This window comes from Thermomyces lanuginosus (genome assembly GCF_041956635.1).
Source record: "Thermomyces lanuginosus strain ATCC 200065 unplaced genomic scaffold VTN49scaffold_24, whole genome shotgun sequence".
NCBI lineage: Eukaryota > Fungi > Ascomycota > Eurotiomycetes > Eurotiales > Trichocomaceae > Thermomyces > Thermomyces lanuginosus.
The window spans coordinates 537,508-553,741 of NW_027192358.1; the positions used below are offsets into that span (position 1 = coordinate 537,508).

Consider the following 16,234-nt stretch of genomic DNA (forward strand, 5'->3'; position numbering starts at 1 on the left):
TGAAATATGCCTGTGTCAACAAAGGACGCAAGATGGATCTGCCTAAAGACTAGCGCACGGCCGCTTGATGTCACAAACGGGGAAACAAGATTGCTGTGCACTTGGTATGAATGACAGACTCCATCTTCCATCCATTTGGCACAAACTCTACATCCACACAGATGTAAGAGTCGCCATCTTGGCAGCATATTTCAGGCTTTTTTCACGTTTTTAAAGCCTTCTTGTTACCAACCATCCACATCGCAAGTGGACTTGGAGTAACGGCCTTTTTCTTATTCGCCGGAGCTGCAAAAGACGTCAGTGGACGGCACCAGCAAGGAGGGGGTGATTATGACAGTAGTTTGTGGAACGTACCTGCGGGCTTCTTTGGCTCTTCTGGCGGGGGCGCTGGCGTAGACTCTGCCGCAGGCTCCGGCGCAGGCTCCGATTTCTTTTCAGCAGGAGCTGCAGGGGGATCTGGTTCCTTGGGTTTCTCAGGAATGGGCCACATGTGCATTGTCACCGTCCAATCGGGCTCCACCACCGTATCCCAGACTTGCGGAAGAATGATGTCGCCGTTAGGTCCTACCAAGTCATAGTGACCCTCGGCAACGTGAGGCCCGATGACTTCGACGTGTAAAAAGGCTTGCTTGATAAGTTCCTCCATTCCCTGAAACACGATCAGTAACCATGCCGAGTGGAAACCGGTAATCCGTGCGCTTACCTGCCACGTGTTGCAAAGGTGGAACGGGAAACTGAACTTCCTGCCCACAGCATCCTTAAATTTGATCGGCTTCTTCTTCTCCGGCGGTGGCTGGTTAAGCTTGGCCTTCGCCTCCGCAGCCTCTTCTGCGGCTTTTCTCGCTTCCTCGGCGGCTTTTGCGATGGCTTCATCAGCAGCTTTCTTCGCCTCGGCGGCGGCTGCTGCTGCCTCTTCCTCGGCAGCCTTCCTGGCTTCGGCGGCAGCAGCAGCAGCAGCCTCCTCAGCAGCTTTCTTGGCCTTTTCCGCCTCCTCCGCCGCCTTCTTCTCTGCTTCTGCCTTGGCTTTGGCGGTGGCCTCCGCTGCTGCCTTTTCTGCAATAGCCTTCTCCGCCGCAGCTCTCTCTTCGGCGGCCGCTTTCTCAGCAGCTGCCTTCTCCAGTGCGGCTTCGCGCGCCGCGTCTCTAGCCTCCCTCTCTGCCCGTTCCTCCAATATTAATTTCTCCAATTTGGCAATAGCTTCATCTTTCGCGTTGTCTGACTGCGATTTTTCCGATGGCGTGGGAGTTTTTTGAGGAGGTACGGGCGGATATTGCCCATAGTAGGGGGGAACCATCCCGTTCGGTGCGACAGGGAAGGCAGAATTGAACGGGTAATACCCGTGCGGAGCATATGGAACTAGCTCCGGAGGGCCAAAAGGGGGTGGTCCGAGAGCGCCGGCAGGAGGAACAGCTGGCTCCGACGGCGGGCTATGATCCCGGCTTCGTTCGCGAACGTGACGTCTAGGGGGATGTGGATGATGGGGTGGAGGACCAGGATGAGGATCAGGGTGACCGAGGAAAGGCGGTGCGCCTGGATGATGATGCTGCCCAAAGTGCGGTGGATAGCCGTATGGCGGCACCGAGGGCGGTGGAGGTGGAGGACCGTTCCCTCCATATTGGGGCGGGCGATTCATGTGCGGTAAATGGCCAAATCTCACGAGTTGATCTGATGGAGGATGGCCAAATGGAGGTGGTGGCGGAGGAGGAGGAGGGTGCGGGTAAGCATTGTACGATGGCCCTGAGGACGAGCTATGGGCGTAGCCAGCCATTACCCCGGGGATCCCAGGTCCCCAGTGACGCCGATCAAGATGCTGCCGATGGTAAGTCTCGACATATTCCTCATCCTCGTCATCCTCCTCCTCCTCAGTAGACTCTTCGCTTTCAGGCGGACGGTGGCGCCGCGGCCGATGATGATCCGGTTCGGGCAGGATTTCCCGTCTCGAATACCGGCGGCTAGGTCGCGTGCGCGAGCTAGGAATCGCTCGACGCGACCTGGTGGGCCGAGAAGCAGAGTCGGAGGGTTTTATTTCGTCGGGGTACTGCAAATGTGCCCACTCACCATCAAAGTCCGGGTAGTCGTGGCTTCCCGTGGCCGACGGAGGAGAGACCTCGACGCCCGACGACTCCTCGTCTGTCAATGACGAGTGATCCGAATCCACAGAACTCGTGCTGTCAATGGTAATGTTTACCCTACCGTCCGGACATCAGCACCTGTTTTCACGTTCGACGGAACAGAGGATGGAGAAAAATGACCTACGTCATGGATGGTTGGATCTAGAGACCAGCGAGTCTTGAGTTGAGAGAAGGGTGGGAGAATCCCAACGACCAAAGTCGTCACCACGAGAATCTGTTGTGGGCGAAGCGAAATAAGCGAAAATATGACTCTCAAGGGATGGCGCGGACGGATTGTGGCTCGAATCTGCAGGACAACGACAAACCAGGTGACCAAATGGTTCGGAGTCCCACCTTCATCCTCCCATCGACAGATGGCCCAAGCGATGTGGATTGTAGGGAGGAATAGGTTAATAGAGTTTGATGCAGAGTGTGACAGGTGTTGTCAGGACGGTTATGTATCAAAACACGACGGAGAATTCAGTCGAATCGAATACGCTGAACGCGTAGATGGAGGGATAATTATAGCCGGACGGGACGGACAGAGAGAGAGGAAGAAAGGAGGAAAAGCGGCCCGTCAAGAATTAGTCAGGAATTCCTGCAATATAAGGAAAGGAGAAAATGTGCGTGTGGGCTGGAATGGGAAAGAACGAGGCCGAGATGTAAGAGTGCAGAAACAGAAGGAGCGTCTTGCTGTGTTGGGTGAGGCGGTGGAGTTTGGGCACAGGCACGGAAAGACAGGAGGGGCTGCGGTGGTGGATGGATGGGGACCAGCCAGGGAAGGCGCATACCCGGAGATCAGGTACCTTCCAGAATTCCTAGATTGGATGCATCGGCTGATTTTCGATCAGAATTCTAAAATATCCTCCGCGGCTTTTGAGCGTCGTTCATTCGCACCGTGGCGATCGGGTGGGAATGACGGGCAGAGAAATACTGCAAATGGCTTGTGGTATAGGCCGGATCTGAAGTTTGCTCGCGACGGCCGTTGTTGATGCGCGGTTGACTTTTGCTGCCCAAAGGCCAGCGGTGGCATGCCCCATGGAGGATGCGGCCCAATGACGGTGCGTTCCGAGGGGTCAAGCAGCCGCCTGACGGAAGAGAATGGTCAGATCGCCCGCCCTGCCGAGAACTGAACTATGCCAGGAAAATCTTGGACCCATGGCATCCTCCGAGGACTCCGTGCATCATTCCACATCTTCCTGCGTCGTGGCTGTAGCCGCATCCATCATCACGTCCAACCACGACAGCCGGAAGGGGCACAATAAGTGGATCGATCTGGCCGACGGCCTGCGCGCCTGATGCGAATGGAAATCATGTCGGGCGAACGAAGAGTCTAGCCAGACCAGAACCGTTGCCTTGGAATTTAGATCTGACCGTCGCCATACATGATGCTTGGCTGCGGCGGTGACAAGATTAAGTGCGGGCAGCTATATACATCTAAAATAAATTTGTTCGACGGACTTGTCAAACCGAAACAGCGTCTGAAGGTCCGAGATTAGAACTATGCTTCACGTAACCACTCGTACATCGCGATTTCATTGAACAGAGAACATCGCTATTGCGACGCATCAGAGTCGAGGAGGGAATGTGTGCTCCTCCATGCCAGGATTATGTACCGCGGTCCGCCGAACCGGACTCGCGCTGAAGGAGTTCCTGTAAAGCTTTCAATTCCGGCTGATCCGGATCCTGTGACTGGCGCATGTCGAGCAATTTCTGGGCCTTTTCCCTTGCCATTCGATTCAACCTCTCGATGACGTCCGGCGAGGGAACCTGGTCATTGGGGGGGTACCCAAGGTAACGGGACGTTGCCTACTCGGTTCGTCAGCATGTCCCATGAACAAAAAGACGGGGAAATGATGAGTCACCTTGATCAGCCCATACAAGCCTCTTGGGTAATCATCGCACAGCTCAAGGCTCCGGCAGAAATGGCGGATCGATCGTGCCAGATTCTCCGAATTTTGACCAGTAGCCTCCGTTCCCGAGGTGGAGATGTAGAGTAGTTCACCCAAACGCGCATGAAGCTATTTTCGGGCGCCAGTCAGTCTCGACAACAGGGAACAGGTCGCCCAAGGCACCTACATTCCAGGAATTCGGTGCGACGAGCAGTGCCTCCTCCAGACTAAAGATCGCTTGGGCGGACATGCCTTGGGAGTGGTACAGCTCAGCCAGCTCACACCAGGCTTCCGTATCGGTAGGGAACGCCTCTAAGAATTCAACTAATGCTGAAATTGCATCTTCTTCCCTCCCTAACGACCGTAAAATTGCGACTCGACGTTTATGGATGGGCTGTCGAGATCGTCAGCAAGAGTGGACAACATACACTGCAGTACGACACGCGAAGAAACAGACCACATTGACTGGGTTTTCAGCAAGGATATTGTCGTATTCGGAGAGCACAGCTTCCAAGGAGCGAGCATCCTTTGCAGTAGCTTCCTGGTATAGTCCCTTCAAACCCATTACCCTCTCATTCGCTGGCCCAAATCGCTCCGTCAAACGGTCCAGCAGCTGCTGCGCCGCTTCGTCATCGCCCACTCGCAGACAGGCTAGGAACAGTCGCTCGCAAGTTAGCCATCGTTCGGCGTTGTCCGATGAGCCGAGGGAGAACGGTAGAGAGGTCGACTTCTTCGCAAGGAACGACGGTGCCTGTTGCGCAAGGCGAAGGGCGAAACCTGGATCTGAGTCCAGGACGCTTGTGGATTCCTTCAAAACGGCGGTCATTGGCACATTCGCATTCGAGTGTTAACTATTCAAAGGATGAGCCGATACTGGGAAATGGAACGTCAACTGTAGGTTCTCCCTCAGCTGCTCGACGATATCCCAAGCTGGATCAGCTGCCGGAAGGTGTAGCGGCGTCCTCCCTAGAGCTAGCCATGTACGGTATATGTAATACGCGTCATTACCAGACCTCTCGCACCGTGTACAGACGTCCCCAAGGGATGCATATATGCCACTACCAAATGTTTTGATCTTGTTTCGGAGCGCTTCCTGCCATTGATATGATATGTGACCTCTTGTAGTAGTGATGAAAATTGCGACGGGAACTTGAAGCGAGAGGAGAGTAGTCTAAGAGTGTATTGTCTATGATACAGACTGAACTGATAACGTGATCGCTGTATTGTACTCGTACGTATTCCACCCCCACGGTCACTCCGCAGATTACATAACTTCGAGTGTTCCTTGCGAACGACAAGTGAACCAGGACGAGGTCGAGAACTCGCCTGTCTACGGACTGCAACGGTCGTCAGTGGGCTCTCAACGAAAACTGAACATGGCGCAACCTATCGTATGAGATCCGGTCACTCGATTCAGGCTAGTTCTCTGTCCTGAGCTTCTGTTTGCATCATGCCGCTGTCTGGCCACGACGAACGGTCGACGACTACAAGAGTTTCATGACACGAGAATAGTGCCGCGTTCATCGACCCTGCGAAACAATGTACGCATCATCCATGACCTCCCGTCGTATGCCTCGTTAATGACAATCGTTGGCAGGTTCGAGAAATCACTTTACGACCTCATCAGAGGTCTCCGAAGCCACAAAGGAAATGAGGCCGAATATATTCAGAGTAGCCTGAAGGAATGCCGGTCGGAAATCAAGTCACCAGACATGGGTCAGAATGGTACTGTCGGACCGCGGAAAGGCTTTGATACTGATTGATATTGGGTTGATAGACAAGAAGACCACGGCGCTTCTCAAGCTGATCTATCTCGAAATGTTCGGGTACGACATGTCCTGGGCCTCGTTCCATGTTCTGGAGGTCATGTCTTCGGCCAAGTATCTACAGAAAAGAGTCGGATACCTTGCTGCAGCACAGAGCTTTCGGCCAGATACGGAGGTCCTGATGCTAGCGACGAACTTGCTTAAAAAGGTTCGGAACACCCGTTCCTCACCCTGCGCGCCAATTCTGATACGGGGCAACTAGGATATCATCTCACAGTCTGTTACCAATCTGTCCCTTCCCCTGTCGACTCTGCCGCATATAGTCACACCGCCGCTCGCAATGTCTCTGCTTCCCGATCTCTTGCCGCGGTTATCGCATTCGAGTCCAGCAGTACGAAAGAAGGCTGTCGTAGGGTTGTATCGGCTCGCGTTGGTTTACCCAGAAGGGCTTCGAGTGGCATGGCCGAAGATAAAGGAGCGATTGATGGATCCAGATGAAGACAGTAGTGTGACGGCTGCTGTCATCAACGTGGTTTGCGAGCTGGGATGGCGAAGACCCCGCGATTTCCTTCCTCTTGCGCCCAGATTCTTCGAGCTACTTGTTGAAGGTGGAAACAACTGGATGGCTATCAAGATCATCAAACTTGTCAGTATCCGTACTTTTGGGTGGCCCGATCACAGTGCGCTGATTTCAGCTTGATAGTTTGCGACTTTGATTCCGCTGGAGCCGCGATTGGTTCGAAAATTGCTTCGACCCTTGATCAATATCATTCAAACGACTACTGCTATGTCACTTCTCTACGAGTGCATTAACGGAATCATTCAAGGAGGCATACTCGATGAAGCTGAGGGATTTCCAGAAGGTGACGAAGTCGCCAGTCTCTGTGTCTCCAAGTTAAGGGGAATGGTGGTCATGGATTCCGACCCAAACTGTAAGCCTCGGACGATGTGTAATGCACACATTCCAGATGATGCCTAACCTTTCTATGCAGTGAAGTACGTGGCGCTACTTGCTTTCAACAGAATTGTGCAGTCGCACCCGATGCTCGTTGCTATGCAGCAGGGTGTAATCTTGGACTGTCTCGATGATCCCGATATCTCCATTAGACTGCAGGCTCTGGAGTTGGCCGTGCAGATGGTTACAAATGACAATCTGCAAGAGGTTGTTGAACGCTTACTCAAACAGCTCAAAACGGGACAGACTTCAGTCACGCAGGTCGAAGCTATTCCGGACACACCAAACGGCAAAGAGTCAAGTGCCGAGCATCATGGCGTTACATTTGGGTCTGACAATTTTACTCTCCCTTTCCCCAAAGAGTACAGAAATGCGGTGATTCACAAAATCCTTGACATCTGTTCGCGCGACAACTATTCCAATATCTACGACTTCGACTGGTATGTGAATGTCCTGACCCAGCTGTCACGGCTCCTGCCGCCTCGTGATGCAAGCTCGGATCTGTTTAATTCCGACCAATCGTCGATGGACGTTGCGTCTCGCATCGGAGCGGAGATTCGCAACGTTGCAGTGAGAGTGAAGGCTGTTCGCGGAGAAGCCACCCGAGCGGCGGAGTCTCTCATTACCTCCCTTGATCAAGGCACACGGCAATTCCATATGGCATCCTATGTGGGCGTCATTGGGCCCGCTGCATGGGTCGTTGGAGAATACGCCGAGTACCTTTCTTCGCCTGAGCTTACCTTGAACTCATTGATTGCGGAGAAGAACACAACACTTCCCCCGACTACGCTCTCACTTTATCTTCAGGCGATACCGAAAGTGTTCCTACGGCTAGTTGCAGGGAGATACGAATACGGATGGGACTCTGCTCGTCATTCCGAGTGTTCTCTTTTGCTCGGTCGAGTGATCGCGTTCTTGGAGTCATTAGCAAGCCATCCTGACCTGGATATCCAAGAACGAACAATCGAATTTCTCGAGCTCTTCCGCTTGACAAAAGAGGCAATGGGGTCTGGAGCAGCAGAGGTTCATGAGCTGCCCTATTTGCTGACATCGGTGATTCCGAATCTTTTCAAAGGGCTGGATCTGAACCCGGTGGCCATAGATGCCCAGAAGAAGGTTCCACTCCCCGATGGCCTAGACCTTGATCAACCGATCAATGATGATTTGCATATCATTTTGGGCCGGTCGGACAATTCGTGGATGGAGGACGGGATTTACAGAGGAGCTCAAGATTTCTACCACATCCAGCACGAACCCACGATAGTATCACCATTTGAGACCAATTTGAAGCCTGGCGCCTTCGACAGATTCTCCTATGAAGACGATACAATAAAATCAAGCGATGAGTCCGAGAGGCTCGCGAGACTACGTTCAGAGCGACGGGATCGGAATCGAGATGATCCCTTTTATATCGGACAGGACGAAGAGCCGTCCCGGAAAACGACATTCCACCAGGTCTTTGCTTCTACCAATGGAGAGGATCTCGACATCGACTCTATCCCAATCATCAATCTTTCCATCGAAAGTGGCCATGATAGCTCCCCTCTCCCTGTGGACGTTGCACGTCCCGGCAAGAAAAGTCGCCGCAGGGAGAAGGTTGAAGTCGCTGCTGACGAGACCCTTGAATGGGATGGACCAACTTCACACGAAAGCCCTGCGCAAAGACCTGCAGACACCACGAAGCGAAAACGCAATCTCCTGCAGGTGGATTCAAGCGGTCTAGATCTCTTATCCCTCGAAGATGATCAGCCCGGCACGGTTCCTCAGCCATCCGTCAAGCTCGATGAGGATGCCGAGATGAGAAAGGCTATGCAGGAGGTGGAGCGGTTTCGTCTGGAGATGCAGCGAGCTTCTGAACGAATGTCTGCCGAAGGAATTCCCTCTGAAGGGACACTGGTCAAGAAAAAAGGGAAAAAGAAATCCACGAAATCCACGACGACCGTCAAGAAAAAGAAAAAGAAACAAGTTTCCACCACGCAGGATGAGGCAAATGCACCGACTTCTGCCGATCAACAGTGACATATCTTAGGAATACATGGTGATTTTATGTTGCAGGAAGAAATGGCATCAGGTCCACCTGTCCTTTTCATGAATAGGATCGGAATCCAGTTCAATATAGAATACCATTTGACAGACAAGATCCATTAACCCAATATTACACAGGAGGTGCCTTGTAGAGAACGAGTTGTTTTAGACAAGAACCAGTCGAGAACTCCAGAAAGTCACATGCGCCAGCACCAAGGAATCCAGCATTGTGCTTGACTCTGTCCATAGAAGCGCGTTCGGCCAGAGAACGACGCGACCAACAAGAGTCAACAAGAACCAGTAATCCCTCCGAATTTGACAGTCTATGGCTGCTTCATCGAGAGAAAAACGACGCAATGCTCGACCAAAGCTCAGGGACGACTCGAAGCAGCTCGAAGATCAGTCCGCCGCAAATCGCAAACGCTAGCAAAACTAGAAGGATCCCGAGGCGCATCAGCAAAGGATTCGTCAATGTTGCAGCACCTTCCCAGTCATGCATACCTATCCATCCAGTAGAGATGGGCGCCTTGGGCTTCGGAGCGCGCTTGGTCACGCTCTCCGGCTTCCCGCGTTTGGCTGCCTCGGCTCTGGCGAATCTCTCGTTAGCTAGTCTTTGTCGCGGTGTTTGAGCCTAGATATCTCTCATTGTCAGCGGCAGAAGTGGTCTCTCGGCGGGGAATACTCACCATCGTGATCAATTGCAGCGTGGTCCAGAGATGTAGATGCTTTGCTGGCCATTTCCTTGGAGATGCCGTTTTGCCCTCGGTAGGACGCGTTTCAGGAGTGGATACCTGGGTCAGATCCGTATTATTCCATGATTTCTGATTGGTCAATTTTGACATGATTATTTCCAGAAATGGAAAGGTGCATTACGGAGTACGGAGCCTGTTCGGACCGTTTCAGCATTGCGCTTCACATGCGCGTCTGGTCCATTCTGACCGCCTTTCGATACTGCCGAGTTTGATGCAATGGTGACACGGCCCTTTATGACATCTTACCGCACCGTACTCCGTACAAAAGCCTATACCATTCTAGATCGATTGAGTACTTCAGGATTCTCTTTGGAATTAACTGCCATTCGATATCCAGTATGGCCCGCAGTGTTGTGTGCTGCTTTTTTCCCCTCTGACCATGCTACCAGCTTGCCAAGTCTGTCAACAGCTTCTCGAAGATCCTACTAATTACGGAAACGAGTTCCGTTGTTCACAGTGAGCTAATCCAACTAACATAAGAGCTTGTGCTCTTCCTCTGTCGTCTCCCCGGCACTTCAGGCAATGTCGACAACGGCGATCGTTATACTTTCACATAACCATGCCGGGAGGTTCAAATGAATGAGTCCCGTGTCCAGAAGCCCTTGGAAGGCCTCCGTTCTGGATATTGCGTGATTGTCTCCGTAGTAACCTTTTGATCCTACATCCTAGCCAGCTGAGACATAGGATCGTGTATATAATGCGTTCGCAATGAACGTCCGTGATCAGAAATCTACAATTGGGTATGAATCCTGCCTTAGAATATGTGTAAAGGCTCAAGTCACGCCAAAGAAGCTCCCGCAGGTTACTTTCCCGCCGGGTCTGACCAACTGCTGATACGGCTGACGGCGCGACTGCGCTCTTTCTAACCGAGAGACCTCCCGCTCATCTCTACCTGCACAGGACAAAAAGCTCCCACGGAAGTCTCTCTTGTAGACGAGAAGGTACGCTGAACATCTATTTTTCCCAAGCTTTGTTCACAACTATGAAGAGCTGGCTATATATTAAAAGAGAAAGGGATTTCAGTTTATATCGCTTGCTCCCTGTTAAAAGCCATGGGACGCCGGAAATGAAAGTCGATATTCCCGATGAATCAACGTCTGCCATCTGAATGATCAATCGAAAAGTAGTAACCAGCAAAGGAACAGCGCGTGTAACATGACACAGAATAGGCAACAATTGTATTAGAATCATCAGCATTTCTAAAATTCCCCCACGTGCGTACGAGTACGTATCGTCCCATTGTTCAGTTTCTTGGCTTGCCAGCAAGGCTTCGTGGCTAATCACACTATTTTTGAGATTGTCAAGCAGGTCCGGAATAACGGTCAGGGCCGTAGGTTAGAGAACGCATGCGGCAATCACTAACCTACTTCCTAAAACTGTCCGAATTATGTAGCTCTGTGTGGAAACCCACAATTACAAGCCTACTAACTTCGCAAGAAGGGTTGGATGTGGTGTGGTAAAGTGGCAGTTCTGAATGAACAAGTAGACCAGTGGAAAGATACATGAAACATGGCTGTTCTGTTCTTTCCTTTCATCTGGAGGTCATATCTTCTTTACAGTGATTATCCCCGTCTTACATCGTATATCCCAAGGTTTTGGCCGAGGTTCCGACTTCTCAAGCATTATTCTCGACGTCTTGTGTCTCAGTCAGCGCATTTCATGCTCTTGGGTATCCGCTATATCCCTTGCAATCTAAGTTCCCTCGCAACTGGATAGTGTGACTGCCAGACCGCACACTTCCAGGTATACGATGCAGACCATGGACGGAAATCCTGGAAACACTAGATAAAAGATTGATATTCGTAAGCTGATCAAGCGAGCCCTGTCGCGTATTCGGCCCAGAGCCCATGACCGAGCTTATCAACTTGAGCAACAAGAATTTTGAGAAAATAAAATATTATAAAGCAGCTACAATCAATTTTGCATTGCTCCTCTTGTGCGAAACTTCGTAGTTACGAGTCTACTGAATGTGACGAGAAAGCAAAGTGGTAGCGAAGAACAATCAAGAAGTATGAGCACGATAATGAACTTGTTCTTCTCCTCTCATCTGGCGGTCATAAGTACAGCGATTATCCCCTTCGTCTTTCATCCGTATATCCGGGGTTTGGCAGTGGCTCCAACATCTCAAACATTACCCTCGACGTCTGTCTCAGTCGGCGCGCAGTTCATGCTTCTCGGTATCCACCATACCCCTTGCAATCTAACATGTATCCATCTGAATTCAACACCTCTCCAGGTGACGGCAATCGTGTGGTGGCAATATGAAATCTATGATCTCATGAGCTTGGGCATAAGACAGCAATGCTCACATCGAGCGTATAAAGGAAAAGAACATTCCATTCATGATAATCCAAATTTCCTGCGTCAATTGCTTATATATTCAAAAGACCCTTTTTAGGTGTTTGAACGTCGAAACCTATCAGGCAATTTTTGGGGGGGGGGGGGGGGGGGGGGGGACTGAACAAAATCCTGCGTGCGGGTGTTTCGCATTGTTATAATAACCCACCTGGCCTTGCCCTGTTGTGCGGTGGATGAAATAGAGACGTGACGCTGAAATAGAGACGTGACGCTACTTGCGTCGGGATGCTGGATTGAACTTGTTCGCTCTCCACTTCTCTGAGCACTCACACGCTTCCAATTATGTAAATGATTTATTAATGAGTTTCAGGACCTTCAGTGGCGGAGATTATCACTCTCCTCATTTCAAGACTTTAAGAAAACATCAAAAGATCATGGTTAAATTATATATAGGCTTTTGCCGATCGATAATCAGTGTTCCAGTTTTCAAAATCATGAGGACGCTTCGTCCATCCCATCTCGGCTAGCGCTTTGATGAATGGATACAAGCTGGAGGGGAAGAATGTACTTCGCACGGACTGAGGAAATCAGACAGAATAAGCAAGTCAATTATGATGTTCACGCTACATTATTCTCTCAACTTCGCCTTTCCATTCATCTTCGCTTCACACAGTTTAGATGAAATATTGCCTATAAAGAATTTCAGATTTGTTATCGTTGCTTTACGATGCACGTAATTATATAACGCGTCGCTATCTCTTGTCACGTATTTTCAAATATCTGCATTAGGTGCTCGCACCGAAAGCGACTTGTTTAGCTGCTAGAAATGAATGACACTTGTAAAAAACATGGAAACGATATTCTGACAACTCGCAAGAATTGCAAAATTCTTACCTCCCCAAAAGCAATCACTTGCGCAGAAAAATGAATATGCAAGCTGGTAATCTGTACAATGGAGAATGAATATCTATAATTTTCCGTCGAAATCGGCCTCATGGTGAGCGCCATTTCTTACTCCATTGGAAGATGCAACAGCCTGGAGATAGAGGGTGCAGCCATCCTGAAAGGGCCCCGTGATTGATTCAACCTTCGATCACAAGGACCAAGACAGTGGGGAAATATCGCTGGCTTATTTCCGACGGTCATTAGTAATTAATCATTGGATTAGAATAAGAGATTACTGGGACGGTGCCTTTCCATACAGGAACGGAATGATCTATGGTCTTGATCGGTAAATGGAAGAGACGGGCGGTCCCGAAGGGAGGACCTAATCGACTTCGCAGCGTCGTGGTAAGTGCGGCGAGACCCGGAGCTGGTAGATATCTGCAATGTGAACTCACGATCCGAGCCAACTGCACGGCACTAGAGCGAGCCCACGAAAGATGTATGGACGGGCCAGACGGCATGGCGCAAAGTTCCCGCCCGAGAAATACGAGCTACACCTCGCTCGCAACCCTAGACACCAGAGCAGGCGTTCACCTGGGCAACACGGACCCCGTCCTCCAGTGTCCGAGTCCTAGGCCTCCACCTGGATCCTCGACTCCAATGGACTGCACACAAGAAATTCCCGGACAAGATGCGCACCCAGGAAACGGCACTAACTCTCCTGGCAGGTTCCGCACAGGGACTCCCCATGCTCCAAGCCAGACAAGTGTACCTCTAGGTCATACTCCCAGCACTGATACGCCGCTCATGTCTGGCACACCCCCCAAGAGATGAGCCGGGATGCTCAGCCCTCTTGAAGGCGGCGAGCAACATTCAAAACCAGTGCCTCAAAGTGATCCTCGGAGCCTTCCGCGGCACTCGGAATCGAATCTAGAGACCCAGGCATATGTCCCCCGCCAATGTAGCTACCTCTCAGCCAGATTGGCTAGCTACCAAGTACGGTCAGTTGCCTCTGGCATTGATTGGCTTATCGAGAGGCACTGCCAGAGGATTGTGAGCACGCTGCGCCGAGCAGCAAGGACATTGCCTTTGTAGGGTTCAATCGCCCCGCTCCCTTGACATGGGTGCGGGAATGGACAGGCGACCCCGACACGGCCCTTCAAAGAAACACCTGCACCGCCAACTTTTCACAAGATGGCAGCCTGGAACTCCAGGATGCATAGCTCCTTGGAAATCTTCCCCCATAGTCCAGAGAAATCGGTCCTCCGATTATACGCTGGACTCCACAAAGCCGAATCATCAATATCCAGCTCCGCATTTGCAAGATCGCCTTGGCAGGCTTCCAGCGACCAAGGGGAAGAGACGCCTCGACACGTGCTTATTCACTTTCCCAGATTTCAAGGGGACCGCGAGGCGCTCCGGCGCAACGCGCAGCTGGAATTTCAGATGGCTCCTGACTGACCACACAGGGGTCAAAGGGCGAAACGCTGGTGGCTCCGGCGAAACATAGTCGACCAGTTTCGGCTAGCTAATCAGCTGATAAAAGACGGCTAGGGCCGCTCTTAAGCCACAAGGAATAGGCAAGCTGGACGGATAGCGGGCATGACGTTCCAGATCGGGGTTTTTTTTTTTCTCACCCAGCAAGCTGCCCAAGCTCTGTTCGAATTCTTCTTGTAGATAGTCGAAAGGCTGCTTAGTAACAAATAATAATAATAATTGGCCCCGCGGCAAATTTTTGGCAAAATACGTCCAATTTTGAGTTCTCTTGCGCTGGCGAAAGCCAATCTATTAGCTCATGTCCAGACATTTGAGAGTCCAGAAAGAGCACACGTAAAAGGCCTTGACTGGGCAAGAAATATATAACTCGCGAGCCGTTGTTCCCTGCCCTATCACAGTAATATTATTATTGACATGTGGACATGACTCCATAACGTAATTTATTGGACAATAAAACTGTTTACTATTTTGAAATCTGAGTTTAAAACGCCTGATTTGTCGCTTTTTTAGCCGGACAGAACCGCAATTTTTTAAAAAATCATATCCATGCATGGATTTCTACGAAGCGAATCAGATCAAAATGAACTTGGGAAGGAGAGCGGCCAACGGTACTTTATAGCAGCTATATTAAGCAAGATTTTTTTTCATCGTCACAATGCTATTTGACGAGGGGCTGTCTTGCGATCGACAACAGCTCTGAGGACTCTATTCGAAAAGGGCGAGAAAAGGGAGATCTAAGCAATCCGCCCCACATAGTAACTTGGCGATTGATCCCCGCTGGTGCTCACATTACGGCTGAATTTTTCAACAGATATCCCATTTTCGGGATCTGAAATCATCAGAAGATGTTAGAAGCATGGTGGATTCCCAGAACCATAATGAATTGAGGAAGACGTGGAGAAACCTCGGCAAATCTTTGGATGAATTGATACAAGCTGGACGGGAGAACCCGCTGTACTTGACCATTAATGACCCGCGCACAGACTAGAAGAGAACAGAGACAACAGACAAGATCAACAAGCAAGCTCATTATTTTGTTCATTGACATTTTTCATCATTCTGTTAGATTGCAAGGGGTATGGTGGATACCCAGGAGCATGAAGTACGCCGACCAAGACAGACGTCGAGAATAATGTTTAAGTTCGAGCCACGGCCAAACCTCAGATATACGGATGAAAGACGAAGGGGATAATCGCTGTACTCAAGGCATGACCTCTAGAGAGATGGGTAACAAGTTCATTATCGTGCTCATGGTTGTTCTTCGCTACAACTTCGTTTCCTTTTCATCTTAAGTAGGCTCGTAACGTCGAAGTTTCGCACACCAGGCCAGGAAAGATTAATCCAGGTCTTCTGTCAAAGCTCTCATTACAATCGATTAAGGGGTAGTCAGATTGATTAACCAGCCGGTCAAATTTGCACTGCACATTGCTGTGCTTTGGACGGATTTTCGCCCAAAGGGATAAAGTCCATTGACTTGCGCTGTTGGGAACGATCCAGTGGCGATACCATACGTGCTAGCATATCAGATTTTTGTCGCAATGTAACTATATGTCCCTACGTATGCTAATGTTCAGATTCCGAACGTCTCGGCTTCCGATTACCTGTACAGTACAGTACGTAATGTATATAGTTGAGCATCAGATGCCAAGTTGTAACAACGTATACATAGTAATGATTGCTGTGCATAGTACTCATCACAAGCATGTCAGTATCGTACTGATGGTTGAATTTGACGTGTAGTAGTTGTAGTGCAACGAACATGTAAATCACAGTGTGTCTCCCCAAAGTCCATGATGGCATGGGCTCGTCTCCCTGATTTAGTGTTGCGATTCTCCGGCAGCCTTAGGCTTGGAATCCATCTGATTTACCTATTCCTACTTCCAAACATCACGTTTGTCTCGTTTCGATGCGCTATAATAATCACCTGGTGTTTGCTATACGCCTTTCAATATGTAGTTGGTGCTCGTGTACGTCTGAACCGCCCTCATGAGATTTTTTTTGAAACCGTCGGAAATTTTCTTACAGGTAGAATCCGTAAGATTGAATACTTACG

At 50.3% G+C, this 16,234-nt stretch overlaps 5 protein-coding genes across 5 annotated transcripts; 2 read left to right on the top strand and 3 right to left on the bottom strand.

Annotated features, from left to right (window-relative positions):
* Positions 1–202: 202 nt before the first annotated feature.
* VTN49DRAFT_2125 (uncharacterized protein) lies at positions 203–2,261 on the bottom strand (the record flags this gene model as incomplete). Its single annotated transcript, XM_069409816.1, has 4 exons — positions 203–285; positions 355–649; positions 704–2,189; positions 2,257–2,261. The coding sequence occupies 4 exons, from the start codon at positions 2,259–2,261 to the stop codon at positions 203–205; spliced, it is 1,869 nt and encodes a 622-aa protein (XP_069269882.1).
* Positions 2,262–3,719: 1,458 nt separating this feature from the next.
* VTN49DRAFT_2126 (uncharacterized protein) lies at positions 3,720–4,829 on the bottom strand (the record flags this gene model as incomplete). The annotated part of the gene is made up of 4 exons (XM_069409817.1): positions 3,720–3,920; positions 3,977–4,132; positions 4,191–4,397; positions 4,461–4,829. 4 exons carry the CDS (start codon positions 4,827–4,829, stop codon positions 3,720–3,722), a joined length of 933 nt encoding a protein of 310 aa, XP_069269883.1.
* Positions 4,830–5,583: 754 nt separating this feature from the next.
* VTN49DRAFT_2127 (uncharacterized protein) lies at positions 5,584–8,743 on the top strand (the record flags this gene model as incomplete). Its single annotated transcript, XM_069409818.1, has 6 exons — positions 5,584–5,728; positions 5,781–5,977; positions 6,032–6,415; positions 6,473–6,701; positions 6,762–7,020; positions 7,093–8,743. The coding sequence occupies 6 exons, from the start codon at positions 5,584–5,586 to the stop codon at positions 8,741–8,743; spliced, it is 2,865 nt and encodes a 954-aa protein (XP_069269884.1).
* Positions 8,744–9,083: 340 nt separating this feature from the next.
* VTN49DRAFT_2128 (uncharacterized protein) lies at positions 9,084–9,591 on the bottom strand (the record flags this gene model as incomplete). Its single annotated transcript, XM_069409819.1, has 2 exons — positions 9,084–9,380; positions 9,436–9,591. The coding sequence occupies 2 exons, from the start codon at positions 9,589–9,591 to the stop codon at positions 9,084–9,086; spliced, it is 453 nt and encodes a 150-aa protein (XP_069269885.1).
* A 4,039-nt stretch (positions 9,592–13,630) lies between these two features.
* Positions 13,631–13,907, top strand: VTN49DRAFT_2129 (uncharacterized protein; the record flags this gene model as incomplete). The annotated part of the gene is made up of 2 exons (XM_069409820.1): positions 13,631–13,685; positions 13,732–13,907. 2 exons carry the CDS (start codon positions 13,631–13,633, stop codon positions 13,905–13,907), a joined length of 231 nt encoding a protein of 76 aa, XP_069269886.1.
* Positions 13,908–16,234: the final 2,327 nt, after the last annotated feature.